The sequence below is a fragment of the Pimephales promelas genome, chromosome 13 (genome assembly GCF_988280905.1).
Source record: "Pimephales promelas chromosome 13, fPimPro1.hap1.1, whole genome shotgun sequence".
NCBI lineage: Eukaryota > Metazoa > Chordata > Actinopteri > Cypriniformes > Leuciscidae > Pimephales > Pimephales promelas.
In genome coordinates this window covers 24,012,328-24,037,292 of record NC_142781.1, presented here as the reverse complement: position 1 = coordinate 24,037,292, position 24,965 = coordinate 24,012,328, and the positions used below count along the sequence as shown (strand labels likewise).

The window sequence follows — 24,965 nt, the reverse complement described above, 5'->3', positions numbered from 1 at the left end:
TAGACCCTTCCAGAGCTGAGATATCAAAATTCAAAATTTCGACCCGAAAAAAAAACGACAGTGTTACCCCTTTCGTTTTTTTCCGTTTTTGGGCAAAAAATTAAGTTTCTCCAATCTTCTCAAAACTCTGGATTATGATAGAGGGCTGTGAGACTTTGACCTGAGTGCAAAAATGGAGGCTCTAGACCCTTCCAGAGCTGAGATATGAAAATTCAAAATTTCGACCCGAAAAAAAAACGACAGTGTTACCCCTTTCGTTTTTTTTCATTTTCGGGCGAAAAATTAAGTTTCTCCAATCTTCTCAAAACTCTGGATTATGATAGAGGGCCACGAGACTTTGACCTGAGTGCAAAAATGGAGGCTCTAGACCCTTCCAGAGCTGAGATATCAAAGTTCAAAATTTTGACCCGAAAAAAAAAAGACAGTGTTACCCCTTTCGTTTTTTTTCATTTTCGGGCGAAAAATTAATTTTCTCCAATCTTCTCAAAACTCTGTATTATGATAGAGGGCCACGAGACTTTGACCTGAGTGCAAAAATGGAGGCTCTAGACACTTCCAGAGCTGAGATATCAAAGTTCAAAATTTCGACCCGAAAAAAAAACGACAGTGTTACCCCTTTCGTTTTTTCCGTTTTTGGGCGAAAAATTAAGTTTCTCCAATCTTCTCAAAACTCTGGATTATGACAGAGGGCCACGAGACTTTGACCTGAGTGCAAAAATGGAGGCTCTAGACCCTTCCAGGGCTGAGATATCAAAATTCAAAATTTCGACCCGAAAAAAAAACGACAGTGTTACCCCTTTCGTTTTTTTCCGTTTTTGGGCGAAAAATTAAGTTTCTCCAATCTTCTCAAAACTCTGGATTATGATAGAGGGCTGTGAGACTTTGACCTGAGTGCAAAAATGGAGGCTCTAGACACTTCCAGAGCTGAGATATCAAAGTTCAAAATTTCGACCCGAAAAAAAACCGACAGTGTTACCCCTTTCGTTTTTTTCCGTTTTTGGGCGAAAAATTAAGTTTCTCCAATCTTCTCAAAACTCTGGATTATGATAGAGGGCCACGAGACTTTGACCTGAGTGCAAAAATGGAGGCTCTAGACCCTTCCAGGGCTGAGATATCAAAATTAAAAATTTCGACCTGAAAAAAAAAACGACAGTGTTACCCCTTTCGTTTTTTTTCATTTTCGGGCGAAAAATTAAGTTTCTCCAATCCTCTGAATTATGATAGAGGGCCACGAGTCTTTGACCTGAGTGCAAAAATGGAGGCTCTAGACCCTTCCAGAGCTGAGATATCAAACTTCAAAATTTCGACCCGAAAAAAAAAACGACAGTGTTACCCCTTTCGTTTTTTTCCGTTTTTGGGCAAAAAATTAAGTTTCTCCAATCTTCTCAAAACTCTGGATTATGATAGAGGGCTGTGAGACTTTGACCTGAGTGCAAAAATGGAGGCTCTAGACCCTTCCAGAGCTGAGATATGAAAATTCAAAATTTCGACCCGAAAAAAAAACGACAGTGTTACCCCTTTCGTTTTTTTTCATTTTCGGGCGAAAAATTAAGTTTCTCCAATCTTCTCAAAACTCTGGATTATGATAGAGGGCCACGAGACTTTGACCTGAGTGCAAAAATGGAGGCTCTAGACCCTTCCAGAGCTGAGATATCAAAGTTCAAAATTTTGACCCGAAAAAAAAACGACAGTGTTACCCCTTTCGTTTTTTTCCGTTTTTGGGCAAAAAATTAAGTTTCTCCAATCTTCTCAAAACTCTGGATTATGATAGAGGGCTGTGAGACTTTCACCTGAGTGCAAAAATGGAGGCTCTAGACCCTTCCAGAGCTGAGATATGAAAATTCAAAATTTCGACCCGAAAAAAAAACGACAGTGTTACCCCTTTCGTTTTTTTTCATTTTCGGGCGAAAAATTAAGTTTCTCCAATCTTCTCAAAACTCTGGATTATGATAGAGGGCCACGAGACTTTGACCTGAGTGCAAAAATGGAGGCTCTAGACCCTTCCAGAGCTGAGATATCAAAGTTAAAAATTTTGACCCGAAAAAAAAACGACAGTGTTACCCCTTTCGTTTTTTTTCATTTTCGGGCGAAAAATTAATTTTCTCCAATCTTCTCAAAACTCTGGATTATGAAAGATGGCTGTGAGACTTTGACCTGAGTGCAAAAATGGAGGCTCTAGACACTTCCAGAGCTGAGATATCAAAGTTCAAAATTTCGACCCGAAAAAAAAACGACAGTGTTACCCCTTTCGTTTTTTTCCGTTTTTGGGCAAAAAATTAAGTTTCTCCAATCTTCTCAAAACTCTGGATTATGATAGAGGGCTGTGAGACTTTCACCTGAGTGCAAAAATGGAGGCTCTAGACCCTTCCAGAGCTGAGATATGAAAATTCAAAATTTCGACCCGAAAAAAAAACGACAGTGTTACCCCTTTCGTTTTTTTTCATTTTCGGGCGAAAAATTAAGTTTCTCCAATCTTCTCAAAACTCTGGATTATGATAGAGGGCCACAAGACTTTGACCTGAGTGCAAAAATGGAGGCTCTAGACCCTTCCAGAGCTGAGATATCAAAGTTAAAAATTTTGACCCGAAAAAAAAACGACAGTGTTACCCCTTTCGTTTTTTTTTCATTTTCGGGCGAAAAATTAATTTTCTCCAATCTTCTCAAAACTCTGGATTATGAAAGATGGCTGTGAGACTTTGACCTGAGTGCAAAAATGGAGGCTCTAGACACTTCCAGAGCTGAGATATCAAAGTTCAAAATTTCGACCCGAAAAAAAAACGACAGTGTTACCCCTTTCGTTTTTTTCCGTTTTTGGGCGAAAAATTAAGTTTCTCCAATCTTCTCAAAACTCTGGATTATGATAGAGGGCCACGAGACTTTGACCTGAGTGCAAAAATGGAGGCTCTAGACCCTTCCAGGGCTGAGATATCAAAATTCAAAATTTCGACCCGAAAAAAAAAACGACAGTGTTACCCCTTTCGTTTTTTTTCATTTTCGGGCGAAAAATTAAGTTTCTCCAATCCTCTGAATTATGATAGAGGGCCACGAGACTTTGACCTGAGTGCAAAAATGGAGGCTCTAGACCCTTCCAGAGCTGAGATATCAAAATTCAAAATTTCGACCCGAAAAAAAAACGACAGTGTTACCCCTTTCGTTTTTTTTCATTTTCGGGTGAAAAATTAAGTTTCTCCAATCTTCTCAAAACTCTGGATTATGATAGAGGGCTGTGAGACTTTGACCTGAGTGCAAAAATGGAGGCTCTAGACTCTTCCAGAGCTGAGATATCAAAATTCAAAATTTCGACCCGAAAAAAAAACGACAGTGTTACCCCTTTCGTTTTTTTCCGTTTTTGGGCAAAAAATTAAGTTTCTCCAATCTTCTCAAAACTCTGGATTATGATAGAGGGCTGTGAGACTTTGACCTGAGTGCAAAATGGAGGCTCTAGACCCTTCCAGAGCTGAGATATGAAAATTCAAAATTTCGACCCGAAAAAAAAACGACAGTGTTACCCCTTTCGTTTTTTTTTCATTTTCGGGCGAAAAATTAAGTTTCTCCAATCTTCTCAAAACTCTGGATTATGATAGAGGGCCACGAGACTTTGACCTGAGTGCAAAAATGGAGGCTCTAGACCCTTCCAGAGCTGAGATATCAAAGTTAAAAATTTTGACCCGAAAAAAAAACGACAGTGTTACCCCTTTCGTTTTTTTTCATTTTCGGGCGAAAAATTTATTTTCTCCAATCTTCTCAAAACTCTGGATTATGAAAGAGGGCTGTGAGACTTTGACCTGAGTGCAAAAATGGAGGCTCTAGACACTTCCAGAGCTGAGATATCAAAGTTCAAAATTTCGACCCGAAAAAAAAACGACAGTGTTACCCCTTTCGTTTTTTTCCGTTTTTGGGCGAAAAATTAAGTTTCTCCAATCTTCTCAAAACTCTGGATTATGATAGAGGGCCACGAGACTTTGACCTGAGTGCAAAAATGAAGGCTCTAGACCCTTCCAGGGCTGAGATATCAAAATTCAAAATTTCGACCCGAAAAAAAAACGACAGTGTTACCCCTTTCGTTTTTTTTCATTTTCGGGCGAAAAATTAAGTTTCTCCAATCCTCTGAATTATGATAGAGGGCCACGAGACTTTAACCTGAGTGCAAAAATGGAGGCTCTAGACCCTTCCAGAGCTGAGATATCAAAGTTCAAAATTTTGACCCGAAAAAAAAAACGACAGTGTTACCCCTTTCGTTTTTTTTCATTTTCGGGCGAAAAATTAATTTTCTCCAATCTTCTCAAAACTCTGGATTGTGAAAGAGGGCTGTGAGACTTTGACCTGAGTGCAAAAATGGAGGCTCTAGACCCTTCCAGAGCTGAGATATGAAAATTTAAAATTTCGACCCGAAAAAAAACGACAGTGTTACCCCTTTCGTTTTTTTTCATTTTCGGGCGAAAAATTAAGTTTCTCCAATCTTCTCAAAACTCTGGATTATGATAGAGGGCTGTGAGACTTTGACCTGAGTGCAAAAATGGAGGCTCTAGACCCTTCCAGAGCTGAGATATCAAAATTCAAAATTTCGACCCGAAAAAAAAACGACAGTGTTACCCCTTTCGTTTTTTTCCGTTTTTGGGCAAAAAATTAAGTTTCTCCAATCTTCTCAAAACTCTGGATTATGATAGAGGGCTGTGAGACTTTGACCTGAGTGCAAAAATGGAGGCTCTAGACCCTTCCAGAGCTGAGATATGAAAATTCAAAATTTCGACCCGAAAAAAAAACGACAGTGTTACCCCTTTCGTTTTTTTTCATTTTCGGGCGAAAAATTAAGTTTCTCCAATCTTCTCAAAACTCTGGATTATGATAGAGGGCCACGAGACTTTGACCTGAGTGCAAAAATGGAGGCTCTAGACCCTTCCAGAGCTGAGATATCAAAGTTCAAAATTTTGACCCGAAAAAAAAAAAGACAGTGTTACCCCTTTCGTTTTTTTTCATTTTCGGGCGAAAAATTAATTTTCTCCAATCTTCTCAAAACTCTGTATTATGATAGAGGGCCACGAGACTTTGACCTGAGTGCAAAAATGGAGGCTCTAGACACTTCCAGAGCTGAGATATCAAAATTAAAAATTTCGACCTGAAAAAAAAAACAACAGTGTTACCCCTTTCGTTTTTTTTCATTTTCGGGCGAAAAATTAAGTTTCTCCAATCCTCTGAATTATGATAGAGGGCCACGAGTCTTTGACCTGAGTGCAAAAATGGAGGCTCTAGACCCTTCCAGAGCTGAGATATCAAAATTCAAAATTTCGACCCGAAAAAAAAAACGACAGTGTTACCCCTTTCGTTTTTTTCCGTTTTTGGGCAAAAAATTAAGTTTCTCCAATCTTCTCAAAACTCTGGATTATGATAGAGGGCTGTGAGACTTTGACCTGAGTGCAAAAATTGAGGCTCTAGACCCTTCCAGAGCTGAGATATGAAAATTCAAAATTTCGACCCGAAAAAAAAACGACAGTGTTACCCCTTTCGTTTTTTTTCATTTTCGGGCGAAAAATTAAGTTTCTCCAATCTTCTCAAAACTCTGGATTATGATAGAGGGCCACGAGACTTTGACCTGAGTGCAAAAATGGAGGCTCTAGACCCTTCCAGAGCTGAGATATCAAAGTTCAAAATTTTGACCCGAAAAAAAAATGACAGTGTTACCCCTTTCGTTTTTTTTCATTTTCGGGCGAAAAATTAATTTTCTCCAATCTTCTCAAAACTCTTTATTATGATAGAGGGCCACGAGACTTTGACCTGAGTGCAAAAATGGAGGCTCTAGACACTTCCAGAGCTGAGATATCAAAGTTCAAAATTTCGACCCGAAAAAAAAAACGACAGTGTTACCCCTTTCGTTTTTTTCCGTTTTTGGGCGAAAAATGAAGTTTCTCCAATCTTCTCAAAACTCTGGATTATGATAGAGGGCCACGAGACTTTGACCTGAGTGCAAAAATGGAGGCTCTAGACCCTTCCAGGGATGAGATATCAAAATTCAAAATTTCGACCCGAAAAAAAAACGACAGTGTTACCCCTTTCGTTTTTTTCCGTTTTTGGGCGAAAAATTAAGTTTCTCCAATCTTCTCAAAACTCTGGATTATGATAGAGGGCCACGAGACTTTGACCTGAGTGCAAAAATGGAGGCTCTAGACCCTTCCAGGGCTGAGATATCAAAATTCAAAATTTCGACCCGAAAAAAAAACGACAGTGTTACCCCTTTCGTTTTTTTTCATTTTCGGGCGAAAAATTAAGTTTCTCCAATCCTCTGAATTATGATAGAGGGCCACGAGACTTTGACCTGAGTGCAAAAATGGAGGCTCTAGACCCTTCCAGAGCTGAGATATCAAAATTCCAAATTTTGACCCGAAAAAAAAACGACAGTGTTACCCCTTTCGTTTTTTTCCGTTTTTGGGCAAAAAATTAAGTTTCTCCAATCTTCTCAAAACTCTGGATTATGATAGAGGGCTGTGAGACTTTGACCTGAGTGCAAAAATGGAGGCTCTAGACCCTTCCAGAGCTGAGATATGAAAATTCAAAATTTCGACCCGAAAAAAAACGACAGTGTTACCCCTTTCGTTTTTTTTCATTTTCGGGCGAAAAATTAAGTTTCTCCAATCTTCTCAAAACTCTGGATTATGATAGAGGGCCACGAGACTTTGACCTGAGTGCAAAAATGGAGGCTCTAGACCCTTCCAGAGCTGAGATATCAAAGTTCAAAATTTTGACCCGAAAAAAAAAACGACAGTGTTACCCCTTTCGTTTTTTTTTCATTTTCGGGCGAAAAATTAATTTTCTCCAATCTTCTCAAAACTCTGGATTATGAAAGAGGGCTGTGAGACTTTGACCTGAGTGCAAAAATGGAGGCTCTAGACACTTCCAGAGCTGAGATATCAAAGTTCAAAATTTCGACCCGAAAAAAAAACGACAGTGTTACCCCTTTCGTTTTTTTCCGTTTTTGGGCGAAAAATTAAGTTTCTCCAATCTTCTCAAAACTCTGGATTATGATAGAGGACCACGAGACTTTGACCTGAGTGCAAAAATGGAGGCTCTAGACCCTTCCAGAGCTGAGATATCAAAGTTCAAAATTTTGACCCGAAAAAAAAAACGACAGTGTTACCCCTTTCGTTTTTTTCCGTTTTTGGGCGAAAAATTAAGTTTCTCCAATCTTCTCAAAACTCTAGATTATGATAGAGGGCTGTGAGACTTTGACCTGAGTGCAAAAATGGAGGCTCTAGACCCTTCCAGAGCTGAGATATCAAAATTCAAAATTTCGACCCGAAAAAAAAACGACAGTGTTACCCCTTTCGTTTTTTTTCATTTTCGGGCGAAAAATTAAGTTTCTCCAATCTTCTCAAAACTCTGGATTATGACAGAGGGCCACGAGACTTTGACCTGAGTGCAAAAATGGAGGCTCTAGACCCTTCCAGAGCTGAGATATCAAAGTTCAAAATTTTGACCCGAAAAAAAAACCGACAGTGTTACTTACCCCTTTCGTTTTTTTCCGTTTTTGGGCGAAAAATTAAGTTTCTCCAATCTTCTCAAAACTCTGTATTATGATAGAGGGCCACGAGACTTTGACCTGAGTGCAAAAATGGAGGCTCTAGACCCTTCCAGAGCTGAGATATCGAAACTCAAAAATTCGACCCGAAAAAAAACGACAGTGTTACCCCTTTCGTTTTTTTTTCATTTTCGGGCGAAAAATTAAGTTTCTCCAATCTTCTCAAAACTCTGGATTATGAAATAGGGCTGTGAGACTTTGACCTGAGTGCAAAAATGGAGGCTCTAGACCCTTCCAGAGCTGAGATATGAAAATTCAAAATTTCGACCCGAAAAAAAACGACAGTGTTACCCCTTTCGTTTTTTTTCATTTTTGGGCGAAAAATTAAGTTTCTCCAATCTTCTCAAAACTCTGGATTATGATAGAGGGCCACGAGACTTTGACCTGAGTGCAAAAATGGAGGCTCTAGACCCTTCCAGAGCTGAGATATCAAAATTCAAAATTTCGACCCGAAAAAAAAAACGACAGTGTTACCCCTTTCGTTTTTTTTCATTTTCGGGCGAAAAATTAATTTTCTCCAATCTTCTCAAAACTCTGGATTATGAAAGAGGGCTGTGAGACTTTGACCTGAGTGCAAAAATGGAAGCTCTAGACACTTCCAGAGCTGAGATATCAAAGTTCAAAATTTCGACCCGAAAAAAAAAACGACAGTGTTACCCCTTTCGTTTTTGGGCGAAAAATTAAGTTTCTCCAATCTTCTCAAAACTCTGGATTATGATAGAGGGCCACGAGACTTTGACCTGAGTGCAAAAATGGAGGCTCTAGACCCTTCCAGAGCTGAGATATCAAAGTTCAAAATTTTGACCCGAAAAAAAAAACGACAGTGTTACCCCTTTCGTTTTTTTCCGTTTTTGGGCGAAAAATTAAGTTTCTCCAATCTTCTCAAAACTCTGGATTATGATAGAGGGCTGTGAGACTTTGACCTGAGTGCAAAAATGGAGGCTCTAGACCCTTCCAGAGCTGAGATATCAAAGTTCAAAATTTTGACCCGAAAAAAAAACGACAGTGTTACCCCTTTCGTTTTTTTCCGTTTTTGGGCGAAAAATTAAGTTTCTCCAATCTTCTCAAAACTCTGTATTATGATAGAGGGCCAAGAGACTTTGACCTGAGTGCAAAAATGGAGGCTCTAGACCCTTCCAGAGCTGAGATATCAAAATTCAAAATTTCGACCCGAAAGAAAAACGACAGTGTTACCCCTTTCGTTTTTTTTCATTTTCGGGTGAAAAATTAAGTTTCTCCAATCTTCTCAAAACTCTGGATTATGATAGAGGGCTGTGAGACTTTGACCTGAGTGCAAAAATGGAGGCTCTAGACTCTTCCAGAGCTAAGATATAAAAATTCAAAATTTCGACCCGAAAAAAAAACGACAGTGTTACCCCTTTCGTTTTTTTCCGTTTTTGGGCAAAAAATTAAGTTTCTCCAATCTTCTCAAAACTCTGGATTATGATAGAGGGCTGTGAGACTTTGACCTGAGTGCAAAAATGGAGGCTCTAGACCCTTCCAGAGCTGAGATATGAAAATTCAAAATTTCGACCCGAAAAAAAAACGACAGTGTTACCCCTTTCGTTTTTTTTCATTTTCGGGCGAAAAATTAAGTTTCTCCAATCTTCTCAAAACTCTGGATTATGATAGAGGGCCACGAGACTTTGACCTGAGTGCAAAAATGGAGGCTCTAGACCCTTCCAGAGCTGAGATATCAAAGTTAAAAATTTTGACCCGAAAAAAAAACGACAGTGTTACCCCTTTCGTTTTTTTTCATTTTCGGGCGAAAAATTAATTTTCTCCAATCTTCTCAAAACTCTGGATTATGAAAGAGGGCTGTGAGACTTTGACCTGAGTGCAAAAATGGAGGCTCTAGACACTTCCAGAGCTGAGATATCAAAGTTCAAAATTTCGACCCGAAAAAAAAACGACAGTGTGACCCCTTTCGTTTTTTTCCGTTTTTGGGCGAAAAATTAAGTTTCTCCAATCTTCTCAAAACTCTGGATTATGATAGAGGGCCACGAGACTTTGACCTGAGTGCAAAAATGAAGGCTCTAGACCCTTCCAGGGCTGAGATATCAAAATTCAAAATTTCGACCCGATAGAAAAACGACAGTGTTACCCCTTTCGTTTTTTTTCATTTTCGGGCGAAAAATTAAGTTTCTCCAATCCTCTGAATTATGATAGAGGGCCACGAGACTTTAACCTGAGTGCAAAAATGGAGGCTCTAGACCCTTCCAGAGCTGAGATATCAAAGTTCAAAATTTTGACCCGAAAAAAAAACGACAGTGTTACCCCTTTCGTTTTTTTTTCATTTTTGGGCGAAAAATTAATTTTCTCCAATCTTCTCAAAACTCTGGATTATGAAAGAGGGCTGTGAGACTTTGACCTGAGTGCAAAAATGGAGGCTCTAGACCCTTCCAGAGCTGAGATATGAAAATTCAAAATTTCGACCCGAAAAAAAAACGACAGTGTTACCCCTTTCGTTTTTTTTCATTTTCGGGCGAAAAATTAAGTTTCTCCAATCTTCTCAAAACTCTGGATTATGATAGAGGGCTGTGAGACTTTGACCTGAGTGCAAAAATGGAGGCTCTAGACCCTTCCAGAGCTGAGATATCAAAATTCAAAATTTCGACCCGAAAAAAAAACGACAGTGTTACCCCTTTCGTTTTTTTCCGTTTTTGGGCAAAAAATTAAGTTTCTCCAATCTTCTCAAAACTCTGGATTATGATAGAGGGCCACGAGACTTTGACCTGAGTGCAAAAATGGAGGCTCTAGACCCTTCCAGAGCTGAGATATCAAAGTTCAAAATTTTGACCCGAAAAAAAAACGACAGTGTTACCCCTTTCGTTTTTTTTCATTTTCGGGCGAAAAATTAATTTTCTCCAATCTTCTCAAAACTCTGGATTATGAAAGATGGCTGTGAGACTTTGACCTGAGTGCAAAAATGGAGGCTCTAGACCCTTCCAGGGCTGAGATATCAAAATTCAAAATTTCGACAAGAAAAAAAAACGACAGTGTTACCCCTTTCGTTTTTTTTCATTTTCGGGCGAAAAATTAAGTTTCTCCAATCCTCTGAATTATGATAGAGGGCCACGAGACTTTGACCTGAGTGCAAAAATGGAGGCTCTAGACCCTTCCAGAGCTGAGATATCAAAATTCAAAATTTCGACCCGAAAAAAAAACGACAGTGTTACCCCTTTCGTTTTTTTTCATTTTCGGGTGAAAAATTAAGTTTCTCCAATCTTCTCAAAACTCTGGATTATGATAGAGGGCTGTGAGACTTTGACCTGAGTGCAAAAATGGAGGCTCTAGACTCTTCCAGAGCTGAGATATCAAAATTCAAAATTTCGACCCGAAAAAAAAACGACAGTGTTACCCCTTTCGTTTTTTTCCGTTTTTGGGCAAAAAATTAAGTTTCTCCAATCTTCTCAAAACTCTGGATTATGATAGAGGGCTGTGAGACTTTGACCTGAGTGCAAAAATGGAGGCTCTAGACCCTTCCGGAGCTGAGATATGAAAATTCAAAATTTCGACCCGAAAAAAAAACGACAGTGTTACCCCTTTCGTTTTTTTTCATTTTCGGGCGAAAAATTAAGTTTCTCCAATCTTCTCAAAACTCTGGATTATGATAGAGGGCCACGAGACTTTGACCTGAGTGCAAAAATGGAGGCTCTAGACCCTTCCAGAGCTGAGATATCAAAGTTAAAAATTTTGACCCGAAAAAAAAACGACAGTGTTACCCCTTTCGTTTTTTTTTTCATTTTCGGGCGAAAAATTAATTTTCTCCAATCTTCTCAAAACTCTGGATTATGAAAGAGGGCTGTGAGACTTTGACCTGAGTGCAAAAATGGAGGCTCTAGACACTTCCAGAGCTGAGATATCAAAGTTCAAAATTTCGACCCGAAAAAAAAAAACGACAGTGTTACCCCTTTCGTTTTTTTCCGTTTTTGGGCGAAAAATTAAGTTTCTCCAATCTTCTCAAAACTCTGGATTATGATAGAGGGCCACGATACTTTGACCTGAGTGCAAAAATGAAGGCTCTAGACCCTTCCAGGGCTGAGATATCAAAATTCAAAATTTCGACCCGAAAAAAAAACGACAGTGTTACCCCTTTCGTTTTTTTTCATTTTCGGGCGAAAAATTAAGTTTCTCCAATCCTCTGAATTATGATAGAGGGCCACGAGACTTTAACCTGAGTGCAAAAATGGAGGCTCTAGACCCTTCCAGAGCTGAGATATCAAAGTTCAAAATTTTGACCCGAAAAAAAACGACAGTGTTACCCCTTTCGTTTTTTTTCATTTTCGGGCGAAAAATTAATTTTCTCCAATCTTCTCAAAACTCTGGATTATGAAAGAGGGCTGTGAGACTTTGACCTGAGTGCAAAAATGGAGGCTCTAGACCCTTCCAGAGCTGAGATATGAAAATTCAAAATTTCGACCCGAAAAAAAAAACGACAGTGTTACCCCTTTCGTTTTTTTTCATTTTCGGGCGAAAAATTAAGTTTCTCCAATCTTCTCAAAACTCTGGATTATGATAGAGGGCCACGAGACTTTGACCTGAGTGCAAAAATGGAGGCTCTAGACCCTTCCAGAGCTGAGATATCAAAGTTCAAAATTTTGACCCAAAAAAAAATGACAGTGTTACCCCTTTCGTTTTTTTTCATTTTCGGGCGAAAAATTAATTTTCTCCAATCTTCTCAAAACTCTTTATTATGATAGAGGGCCACGAGACTTTGACCTGAGTGCAAAAATGGAGGCTCTAGACACTTCCAGAGCTGAGATATCAAAGTTCAAAATTTCGACCCGAAAAAAAAAACGACAGTGTTACCCCTTTCGTTTTTTTCCGTTTTTGGGCGAAAAATTAAGTTTCTCCAATCTTCTCAAAACTCTGGATTATGATAGAGGGTCACGAGACTTTGACCTGAGTGCAAAAATGGAGGCTCTAGACCCTTCCAGGGCTGAGATATCAAAATTCAAAATTTCGACCCGAAAAAAAAACGACAGTGTTACCCCTTTCGTTTTTTTCCGTTTTTGGGCAAAAAAATAAGTTTCTCCAATCTTCTCAAAACTCTGGATTATGATAGAGGGCTGTGAGACTTTGACCTGAGTGCAAAAATGGAGGCTCTAGACCCTTCCAGAGCTGAGATATGAAAATTCAAAATTTCGACCCGAAAAAAAACGACAGTGTTACCCCTTTCGTTTTTTTTCATTTTCGGGCGAAAAATTAAGTTTCTCCAATCTTCTCAAAACTCTGGATTATGATAGAGGGCCACGAGACTTTGACCTGAGTGCAAAAATGGAGGCTCTAGACCCTTCCAGAGCTGAGATATCAAAGTTCAAAATTTTGACCCGAAAAAAAAAACGACAGTGTTACCCCTTTCGTTTTTTTTTCATTTTCGGGCGAAAAATTAATTTTCTCCAATCTTCTCAAAACTCTGGATTATGAAAGAGGGCTGTGAGACTTTGACCTGAGTGCAAAAATGGAGGCTCTAGACACTTCCAGAGCTGAGATATCAAAGTTCAAAATTTCGACCCGAAAAAAAAACGACAGTGTTACCCCTTTCGTTTTTTTCCGTTTTTGGGCGAAAAATTCAGTTTCTCCAATCTTCTCAAAACTCTGGATTATGATAGAGGGCCACGAGACTTTGACCTGAGTGCAAAAATGGAGGCTCTAGACCCTTCCAGAGCTGAGATATCAAAGTTCAAAATTTTGACCCGAAAAAAAAAACGACAGTGTTACCCCTTTCGTTTTTTTCCGTTTTTGGGCGAAAAATTAAGTTTCTCCAATCTTCTCAAAACTCTAGATTATGATAGAGGGCTGTGAGACTTTGACCTGAGTGCAAAAATGGAGGCTCTAGACCCTTCCAGAGCTGAGATATCAAAATTCAAAATTTCGACCCGAAAAAAAAACGACAGTGTTACCCCTTTCGTTTTTTTTCATTTTCGGGCGAAAAATTAAGTTTCTCCAATCTTCTCAAAACTCTGGATTATGATAGAGGGCCACGAGACTTTGACCTGAGTGCAAAAATGGAGGCTCTAGACCCTTCCAGAGCTGAGATATCAAAGTTCAAAATTTTGACCCGAAAAAAAAAACGACAGTGTTACCCCTTTCGTTTTTTTCCGTTTTTGGGCGAAAAATTAAGTTTCTCCAATCTTCTCAAAACTCTGTATTATGATAGAGGGCCACGAGACTTTGACCTGAGTGCAAAAATGGAGGCTCTAGACCCTTCCAGAGCTGTGATATCGAAACTCAAAAATTCGACCCGAAAAAAAAAAAACGACAGTGGTACCCCTTTCGTTTTTTTTTTTTTCGGGTGAAAAATTAAGTTTCTCCAATCTTCTCAAAACTCTGGATTCTTATAGAGGGCAGTGAGACTTAAACCTGAGTGCAAAAATGGAGGCTCTAGACCCTTCCAGAGCTGAGATATCGAAACTCAAAAATTCGACCCGAAAAAAAACGACAGTGGTACCCCTTTCGTTTTTTTTTTCGGCCGAAAAATTAAGTTTCTCCAATCTTCTCAAAACTCTGGATTCTGATAGAGGGCCATGTGACTTAGACCTGAGTGCAAAAATGGAGGCTCTAGACCCTTCCAGAGCTGAGATATCGAAACTCAAAATTTCGACTCGAAAAAAAAAACGACAGTGGTACCCCTTTCGTTTTTTTTTTTCAGGCGAAAAATTAAGTTTCTCCAATCTTCTCAAAACTCTGGATTCTGATAGAGGGCCGTGAGACTTAAACCTGAGTGCAAAAATGGAGGCTCTAGACCCTTCCAGAGCTGAGATATCGAAACTCAAAAATTCGACCCGAAAAAAAAAAAAACGACAGTGGTACCCCTTTCGGGGGTTTTTTTTTTTCAGGCGAAAAATTAACTTTCTCCATCTTCTTGAAACTCTGGATTCTGATAGAGGGCCATGAGACTTAGACCTGAGTGCCATAATGGAGGCTCTAGACCCTTCCAGAGTTGAGATATTTATAACGGCATAAATGCTACGTGGGATGTCCATATCTCAGCTCTGGAAGGGTCTAGAGCCTCCATTTTGGCACTCATGTCTAAGTCTCATGGCCCTCTATCAGAATCCAGAGTTTAGAGAAGATTGGAGAAAGTTATTTTTTTGCACCAAAAAAAAAACGACAGGGGTAAGTAACACTCTTTTTTTTCGGGTTGAAATTTTGAGTTTCTCTGATCATCTTGAAACTCTGGATTCTGATAGAGGGCCATGAGTCTTAGACCTGAGTGCAAAACTGGAGGCTCTAGACCCTTCCAGAAGTGAGATTTTGAGATATTTATAATGGCATAAATGCTACGTGGGATGACCATATCTCACCTCTGGAAGGGTTTAGAGCCTCCATTTTTGCAAGTGTGTGTGTGATTAAAAAGGGAGTCTCGGGCTGGTCTCGGTCTCGGGCTGGGCTGGACTGGACTGGACTGGTCTCGGGCTGGGCTGGACTGGTCTCGGGTGTTGGAGTGGGGCTGGTGACGTCATCGTCAGTGAAGGATGATCCGCAGGATACCAGCACCCACTCCACAAATTGTGCACAGGGGTGTTGTTCAGTCCCACACACAGAAACAAGCAGAGGCAGTCATCTGGGAAACTGGTTTGAGGTACCAAATCCAGGAAAACCTCCAGGTGTTCCACAAGAGAGCTGTTTCCCTGCACAAGTCTCATTAGTCTTACTGCAGGGAAATCCATGTTTGGTCGGTTCTTCTGTCACGGTGTAGTGTGGAATGAAGACAGGCTGAGGCTGATGCAAAGCTCCAATACAAAACATTTACTCAAAAACTCCAAACAGGTACAAGGAAGACTGGCAGAAGATTACACACACTATCCATGAAGCATAACCAAGAACCAACAAGCAAACAGAGAGAATTAAATACAGATACAAAATGAACACTAACAAGGTGTCGTGACACAGATGATCAGGACGGTGAACAGGTGGATGATTGAGGGAGTGAGTTCAGGTGTGGAGACAAGAGGATGCTGGGAAGTGTAGTGAAGATGTGACAATTATATAGTCAGTGAATAATTTTTCAATGATTATTAAACTTTATGAATAAATTTGCTAAAGAATGTAGATTTTCTTGCAGTTTTTAAAGTCTTAAAATGTCTTAATTTTTACCATATTAAGGCTTATAGGTCAAATAATTAACAATTATAGAATGGGGTCTTAATTACAACAATAAACGTTTGCTAACGTTTGTTATTTCAGCCATATTGAGGTCTAGAGAGAAAGCCATTTTACCTGGCCCACTTTAGCTGGAATAAAGTCCTGCTCGGATGTATTACAGTGGCTGCTTTCTGTCTAAGCAAAAGAAAGATTAAAGTATAATTTCTGCAATAATGTGTTTAATTACCCACCAAATTGGTATCAAAAATCAAGATTATGCACTGGGGAAAATATTTAGACCTACCTTGCTTAATTTGAAATGTCCTAAATACATGGAAGTGCTAAAAAATATAAAATAAATGTCATAGAAAGGATAAAATTTTACGTTCTAACAAAAAAAAGTTCCTCTGATCTTCTTGAAACTCTGGATTCTGATAGAGGGCCATGAGACTTAGACCTGAGTGCAAAAATGGAGGCTCTAGACCCTTCCTGAGCTGCATTTTGTAATACTTAGCTGTTGCAAGCTTGCAAGTTCTTACTTGGGTAAAATTAAGATAATACTTTTCATAACAATTACAAAATATCAAAACATTCACAATTAAATATACCACCAATGTTTTCAGTAATTATCCAAACTCACTCACGCACAACACAGCCTCATCTACCCACAAATGCCTACAAAAAAAAACAAAACAAAAAAAACTGTAGTACACATCAAAAAATTATTTGATTCATTGATTCACATTCATATTGGAGTATGTACTGTTGTCAGTCAGTAAAGGCACTTTCAGGAATCCTGTGTAAAAAAGGATTTATGCTTTCATATTTGGTTCATCTCTAGTGCATCCACTGGAGGATTCTTTGTTTTGGGCTTGGAGCCCAGAGCTTCAGCTTCTTTCAAAGTCGAGGTGAGGGGCTGTCCTAGAGTCTCTGGAAGAAACAGAGTCAGGATCCCAATGATGAAAGCCAGAATTCCCACAATGAGCTACAGAATAAAAGAGAGCAGAAGATACTGCAGCACTGTTCAGTCCAGAAAATGTATATTCCTGTTGTATTATGCTTTAAGTCTTCATGTTGTAACTTACCGCAATCAAAAACCTTCGGTTGACTGTGTGGTCAATTGTTAAGTCTTAAACAATTGACCACACAGTCAACCGAAGGTTTTTGATTGCGGTTCCATACCTGAGGCAGATAGATCCAGATGTCAGCGAGGTAAACACAGAAAGGAGCCACCACACTTCCCACCCGACACATCATACTACCACTGCCTACAGCCAGAGACCTGCCGGACCAGATATGGTGTCTGTTATTAAATCAAGTAAATTATAGTAAATTACACAAGTCAACACTAGTCACTGAAAGTGTGAAAGTGCATGATTCCAAGTATGTCTCTCTGATATTTATATGTTGACAAGTGTATGACCCCATTCAGATTTTAAAAGTGTAGAGTCTAGCCTTTTAAAGTGTATTAGTACAACAAATACCTGATAGTTGTGGGGTAAAGCTCACAGGTGTACAAGTAAATCAGACCGAATGCAATGGCAATGGCAAATTTCCCTGTCATACTCAGGACAATAGCCAATACCTCAATATCCTGAAATGAAGAGAGAAAAACACAGTAAAACTATATGCATCAGCAACAAAGTCAGCTTTTGGAAGTGATTACCAGTAGCAGGCCATAGTAGGGCTGCATTAAATGTGGGATCAGGCACAAGTCTAAACATCCCCAAGACATACCTCTCTGACCCCTCTGAGAACCAGGCAGCTGCCGTATGTATAAACAGCCACTTAGATGACAGGTCTATTTATATATTTTTGGAGCAACGGTGGCTGTAATAATGCCATACTCAGCCATTTTAGTGTGTCAGCAGAGCAGCTATTAGTTATGAGGGGTGACGTGATCCTGATGGAATATCATCCCACTAATGCATTCTTTATAGCCTGTGCTTTCAGTGACCAAGGCTGTTTGGAGACTGACGGAGAAATGCGCTCCATAGTTTACATATTTTACTTACATTCCTTGATTTCTATCATTCATATTGCTCCATTTATCAATGCATAATAAATGAAAAAAAAAAAAGATATAATATGAAGTAGTATCAGAATTAATGTTTTGTAAAACAAAAACTCAGTGGTTCGATTCAGTAATTCACTCATTTTGTTTCGTTCTAAATAAGGTGAAATGAGTAGCATGTCTAAATTCAAAATATTCATAAAAGTCGGCAAAAAATACCTGGATATCCTACTTGGACACTTTATTCAATGGACACTTTACTATCCCATGAGCGCATTTGTAAAAGGTAGTGAAGCTGGTAACAAATATTCCTATTATATTGTAGAACATACTTTTTAATGATTGTGAAGGAACTACTTATTAAAAACAATTACCTACTCGAGTTATTGTCATTTCTGCTTATTTCATTTCAAACTGGAAATCAAATGATCGGCTGATACATGGACCAAAAAGGTTAATTACAAACAACAAAAGACTGATGTGCAGCTGCCCCAGTTACCATGTGAAAAGCAAACACACACACGTCCTCTCTTGCCAGGGTTAATCATTCATTTCAATAATCACTCAGTTTCTCCGATATGATGATGATGCAACGTGTTGCATTTTGGTTCTAGATCTATCAAAACAACTTAAAATCAAGAGTTATTATGGTCAAGTTGATTTCTCTCTCTCTCTCTCTCTCTCTCTCTCTCTCTCTTTCTCTCTCTCTCTTATCAAATACATTACTTACTTTAAATACATTTCCTGCTTCCTTTTTCATTTTTCGTTATTGATCTCATTGTAAAATAATTTAATAACGCTTTATTTTACAGTATCACTGTTACACATTTTACATAGTTACTATAGTAATTAAAGTTAATTATGCATAGTTACATGAAACCAAACATAGTAAGTACATGTATTTAATAACTATTACTTAGTACTTTATTATATAAATATACTGTTACTGTTTTTTTTTCTACCTCTTGTCGAATCAAAACCTCATAACTGAATATCTCGGTGACGACAGGCTTCTCTGTGGTGACGTATGCAGGACTTCTCCAATAAATCATTTAGTCTGCTATATCCTGCACATGCAAGCTTACATTCAACTGCCTCCACTTTTGAGTAAAACTCTCACATCTAAAAATCCAATCAACAACTGATACATAGAAGAACCATATCCCACTACATTTAATCTTTTTAGATAATCCGTGACACTTAGCTGTATGTCACAATACAGAAGATAAGGTTTGTTGCTAGCTACTTCTATTTCATCATGAATTTAACAGTGTATCACAGTAACTATATCACAGTGTGCATATATAACATGGATGCTCACACACACACACGTGATCTCATACCTGGGGCACCACAATAATGAGGATGCAGGCTACTCCACCGAGCAGCAGAGCCGGAGCACATGTATTCTTCCTGCCGACACGATCCATTGCAAAGCAGCCAATCAAGTATGATGGAATCTCAACAGCACCTACAGTAGTAACAGTCAAATAAAGGATATTTAAGTGCTGTTCACTTCAGTAATACTAAAACTAAACTGCATGTAGCTCAGTGGAAAGCTCAAAATCCAGCAATGCAATACATAATCATGGCATCATGCTAGAAGATGTGTTTGCATGATTTTGTATCTCTTATACTATTTTTTTTTTTCAACTTATTTTTGTCTTTAAAGAATAGCTCACCCAAAAAGTACAACATTTTCATTTTACAATTAAAGCTTTCAAGTTAAGGCCAAGTGCACAAAGCAGTCTTACAATCCTTTTATGGCTAAACTCTCCATTTATTGTCAACCAACAGTTTATTATCTTATATTCCATGAAAAAAATTATGTGATTGAGGTTTATGACATAAGGGTGAATAAACGATGATTCTGATCTGAAAAAACAAACCACGTACACATATAAATGTTTATGTTTGTAGCACATACAAACATAGCACACATCAGTACATTACCAGCCAGGAAGAGGTTGATATACTGATTTCCTCCCAGGTTGACAGACCCCAGGCTGAAGACATAGTATCCCAAGCTTCCAATGAACCAGATAGCCCAGCAGGTGGCGCTGCGGCCAGCCATTTTCAAGCTTCCAAACATGTCCAAGATGCTTAGCCTCTTCTCGACTTCCATTGCGGTCCCACCTGATTGCTTATTATCCTTTAACAGTGCTCCATCACATTCATCCTTAAGCTCTGACACCTAAGATCAGTGATAGATTCCAATAAACACAAGCTGTTAACAATGCCACTTTTTCTCATATCCGTTACTTTCCACAACTGTTCTAATCTTTCAATTAAGCACCTAAAATATTTCATTATAAAGTTTACAGTATCTCAGCATTATGTACTGATCCTAGTTTCGGTCTTCGTTAGTAATTTCTAGTTTTGCCCATATCCTCGCAAATGCTGGCATTTTTGGCAGCAAAAAACAGAAAAAACAGATTTTTGGCAGCAATTGCTTTGTGATATTTATTTTTCTTTGAGTTTTAAAATGCTTCATTTAAAATTGCCTTTCAAATCATGGTACCTATTTATTTTTGCAAGTCACTTCTCTTTCAATTTCCTAATTTTAAAGGGATACTCCACCATTTGTTCCTATTAAACTATGTTATTCCCTTAACTAAGAGGAGTTGATACATACCTCTCTCGTCTCAGTTTGTGCACTCAATCGCTCTGGCGCGCGAGACACTTTGATAGCACTTAGCTTAGCCCAGTTCATTCAATAGGGGCCAAGCAGAGAAGCAACCAAACACCTCCACGTTTTCCATATTTAAATACAGTTACACGAGTAGAGTAACTCGACCAAGAATGGTGACACAAAATAAAACGTTGCACTTTTCGAAGCGTGTTAAGTGGATAACTATAATGTATGGCGGAATACCACAGCAAGCGCTTTGGAGCACTTCGACTCGGCGCATTAATGTCATCACTCGTGAAAAGTCCTCTCCCTCTCCAGAGTGATGATATTACTTTGCCGAGTCTATAGATATATATGCGCCAAGTCAAAGTGCTCCCAATCACTTGCTGTGGTATTACGCCATACATTATATTTATCCACTTTACACGCTTAGAGAAGTGCAATGTTTTATTTTGTGTCACCACTCTTGGATGAGTTACTCTACTTGTGTAACTGTAAATAGGAAAACCGTGGAGGTGTTTGGTCGCTTCTCTGCTTGGCCCCTATTGAATGAACTGGGCTAGTTAAGTGCTATCAAAGTGTCTCGCGCGATTGAGTGCACGCACTGAGACGACAGAGGTACGTATCAACTCCTCTTAGTTAAGGGAATAACATAGCTTAATATGAAAAAACGTGGAGTATCCCTTTAACGTGGAGTCAGATACTGTAGTCGTGTGTGATAATGTGGTGCAATGCTGTTTAACATCAAAGTATATTCTGGTATATAAGGTATATTCTGAAATTTTTTACCAGATGTCTGAGATGGGTATAATTCATGGCAGGAACAGAATTCCACGTGTTGTCAGAGTGAGTCTACCTTAAGGGTGGGTGGCAGGCCATTGAAGTAGGCCATAGTGTCCAGCAGCTCCTGGGCTTCTTTGTACCGCCCTTTAGCCATTAGGTAGAAGGGTGTTTCTGGAAACTTCCAGCAGTAGAGCAAGAATGGAGATGTACTGAGAGTGAGGATTATCTGGTAGATCCACCAGACACGAACAAGATACCCTACCAGAGCCACTACCATGACGCCCACAGCAAAGGCAGCGTGCACATGCATAGAGGTCCATGTGCGCACCTTATTTCCTGTAAACTCTGTCACATAGACAAAGACTACAACCAGATACCCGCTCGACACCTGCCAACACAGAGAGAGAGAGAGAGAGAGAGAGAGTTGGGTTAAGAGTGCTTCTGGCACTTCTAATCAGACACAGCAAATCAGTAATTCAGTTTCTGCACAGCTAATCAATAGTTCTAAATAAATACCCTGATATCTTTATCAAAAAAAATCAGAGACCAGGAAATGTTTTAAAGCAGTTAAAACGTTCACAATTGATTTACTTCTGCTTTGAGCAGCCGGTTAATCAAGGCTGATGCTTTTTTTTTTTTAAACAGGGCTTAAGTTGTTGTTTGTTTTTAACTACAATTTTAAAAGTTATAGGCTAGTAATAGGAAATAAAGTGTTAAATTAAAGTGTTTTAATTTAATAAAATAGAATTAATTTCCGAGTCAGTTTTCACAACATTTTTATTCTTTCAGCAATTTATGTGCGATGCTTCTCAGCTGTGATGAACATGAATGTGCATGCATGAATGTAAGTATTATGAACTTGGGGCAATTCATTTACCATGGCAAGAAGGAAACGCATCACCACAAAGAGGTAGTAGTTTCCTGTGAAGGCCACAGTCACCCCAAAAATAAACTGGCACAAACTGGTCGCCATCAGAATGGGCCGTCTACCGATTCTGGAATATGGGAAAACAAAAATGTTTATATTAAACATGATTTCATTATGTACAGAAAACTTTAGGAAGCTTCAGAAACCAAAATAGCTTTATATAAACTTTTGCTTTATATCCATTTCAACTGGAGCTTTTACAGCTAAACTTCTATGTTTCCAAACACCTGGCATGAAAGAGACTGGTTGTACTATTGTCAACTGCCAGTTAATGTAGTCTATTCACAATTTGATATTTATGTGTGAACAGCTGTTTAAAGATAAACAGGCCGATTGCAATATCAAGGCAAACCAATCGGCTAGTAGGCATACTTATGTACACCACAATTACTTCACCTTTGACCATTCCACAGTTGTTTCCATTCCTACGCATTTGTTTAATGTTCCTAGAACAAAATATTACTCTACTACTTTTGTACAACCTGAAATGAACATGATTAAATATACAGTGGTGTCCATTATGGAAATCAACTTTCATTCCCTGTTTCTGGAAGGTGAACCTGTGATATCCTGTTTCTATGCAGCCATGCAGTGTCTGCATATCTCACATCCTGTACTGCTTTCTGTGTTCTTAGTTTTCTTACCACAGAAGCAAACATTTGCCAGTTGTAAACCATGCTGCAATATTAAATGTTCAAGTTTAATGTAGTACCGTACCATAGATTACACTAATCTTGTTCAACCTTCTCTCTTTTCTGTCCTAAATAACAGATCAGTCCTGTTTGTGCTGCTGACCATGCTGTGTTCTTGCAAACACATCTCAAGTCTTATGGTCACTTTTATTCTCTTCCCTGATGAAGGTAACTGTATTGAACTGTAATAATTTGTCTCATTAGCTTATCTGTATTTTTTGTCCCTCCATTGCTTTGAATGCATTTGAGTTTAGTTGTGCAGGTTTGCAATTTTTTGAACATTTGTCCTCACAAATATAGTACAAGTTGTCCAAACTCTACTGATGAGGACATTTGAAATGGTAATTATATAATTATAAATAATTAATTATGTTAATAATTATAAATATAATTATGTTAATATGAAAACCACTGTAAGAGGTCCTTACTAATATCGCTTACTAATAAGTGTGTGTGTGTGTGAGTATAATGCAACAGACAATTTACCTGTCTGCGACATCCCCAAACACCAAGGCTCCAACCAAAACTCCCAGCATAAACGTTGGCTGAGAAAGCTTAGCCAGCCATTCCTTGTCACACACCAAGTCCCAGTCTGTTACGATGCTCTGCTCAACCTCGCTGTGATCATAGACAAAGCCACCACATGACTCCACAGTCTTGTTCCCAAAAAACTCGTATTGAAAATTGATGACATCAAGCCGCAGCGCTTTTAAACAAGGACTAAGTTCCCACTGGTCTCCTCCAGCTGTCCGTACAACCACTGGCCTATCACCTGGCTTGTAGTGAGTCCAAATATCTGCTAGAGAGGTTGATGAGTGATTTCTATATAGAATGTCTGTAATATTTGGAGTGTCACAAAGAAATTTGGGCGTTTCAACTAAGAAAACCGAGGCCAGGTAATGTATTCCACAGGAGATGGCCTGGAAAATAGCAGCAAAGTAGAGACATGCCTGAAACCTGAAGGTAAAGAAGAAAGAAAATTATTGCAAGAGTGACAAGACAAGGTGCACACATCACTGGTTATCAATAATACATAAAATATTCAATAAATACAAACAGTAATTTTAAGGACAACATTGCCAACTTGTGCAAATACTGGCATAGCCTACATTAGTTGGCTAAAATCTTATATTGTATGTAACCGAAAGTTTCTCCTGAGTTTAAAGTAAATGTAGTTAATTTTAAATAAGTATTTTTTAACGTAAAATTGTAAACATACAGAATTATTTATAGAATTGGATATTCGTGTACGTCACCGTACGCGTGCATTTACGCGCTTCTATTAAAGGGCAGCAAAATGAAAATTCCACATAATTTATACGATATAACAATGAGTCGGTGTAAATAATAACAGATATGTGTCCATTCCCATAAAAGACGTAAAACGTCAATGTGCCGTTCGGAAACAAAAGGCTACCTTTTAAAGTGTCCAAGTTCGTCGAATAGTCGCTCCACGCCAGTGGTCATTTTCAGCTTGAGCAGCTTGATCCTCAAGTGTGTGAAGGACTCTTCTGACTCAATTTGTACACATGACATGTTAGATCCTTTTAGTAGTAGGAGGGGCGGTTTCGGTGGGGAACTTTCCACTCCAAGGCAAACAACGACCTAAACTTTCGCGTAACATTTGGCAATGCGACACCCGAAGAGTGAAAAGAGCTATTAGTGCCCATAACTGCCGAAATTAGATCACATTGCTTCGTTTGCTTCAAGTTTGTCTGGTTTTTACGTCCATCGTACGTATAACTCTTGAGTGTGTGCGCGCTTTACATTGTAATTAATTTATTTTATCCTCCAAAGACAAGAGTTAATCAAATCTAGATCATTAGCCTACTCTATGTGTTAATTCAATCAATGCGTAAATCAATCAATCAGTGCATCCTCTGTTAAAATCGTTTAGACTGGGGCTAGTTTTCACATGCAGTCTGTCACAAGGGCTATATCAAGGTTATTATGGCTTTGAGTCAAAAGTCTAATTCCAACAAATGTGTTTTACCAGTGTTTTTTATTGTATGTTGGGTTCAAACACAGTGCATCAAAATCATCTTAGATTGGAAAATTGTTTTTAAATGTTGTCCTTCAAACTAAAATAACAAAATAGTTTTTTCTCATATAGGTAAATGATGAACACTGCTTTAAACCTAGCATGAATATTTATAAGCATGTCACAAAAATGCATGTGACTTTTTTCTACGGCAATAATGGTAGAGCTGTTTAAAAGCTTTTTTGTTGCCAACACTTTAAGGTAAATCTTGAGA

General features: G+C 38.6%; 1 protein-coding gene across 2 annotated transcripts; it reads right to left on the bottom strand.

Annotated features, from left to right (window-relative positions):
- Positions 1-15,304: 15,304 nt before the first annotated feature.
- Positions 15,305-24,273, bottom strand: slc22a16 (solute carrier family 22 member 16). Of its 2 annotated transcripts, XR_016146043.1 has the most exons (10): positions 24,128-24,273; positions 23,197-23,667; positions 21,968-22,085; positions 21,164-21,478; positions 19,629-19,869; positions 19,019-19,146; positions 17,146-17,255; positions 16,844-16,943; positions 15,797-16,646; positions 15,305-15,534 (listed from the first exon to the last, which is right to left on the bottom strand). XR_016146043.1 is itself a non-coding variant. In XM_039693461.2 (9 exons), exons 1-9 carry the CDS (start codon positions 24,244-24,246, stop codon positions 16,482-16,484), a joined length of 1,767 nt encoding a protein of 588 aa, XP_039549395.2. In that variant the 5' UTR covers positions 24,247-24,273; the 3' UTR covers positions 15,305-16,481. The 2 variants fall into 2 exon arrangements, 1 of the variants encoding a protein (XP_039549395.2); XM_039693461.2 differs by having other exon boundaries at positions 15,305-16,646.
- Positions 24,274-24,965: the final 692 nt, after the last annotated feature.

Excerpts from the sequence above, each read along its gene's own strand:
- slc22a16 (XM_039693461.2), bottom strand. The coding sequence starts at position 24,246 with ATGTCATGTGTACAAATTGAGTCAGAAGAGTCCTTCACACACTTGAGG. Across the intron at positions 19,147-19,628 it reads TATCAACCTCTTCCTGGCTG|GTGCTGTTGAGATTCCATCA; the intron begins GTAATGTACTGA and ends TTACTACTGTAG. Across the intron at positions 16,944-17,145 it reads CTTTACCCCACAACTATCAG|GTCTCTGGCTGTAGGCAGTG; the intron begins GTATTTGTTGTA and ends CTGGTCCGGCAG.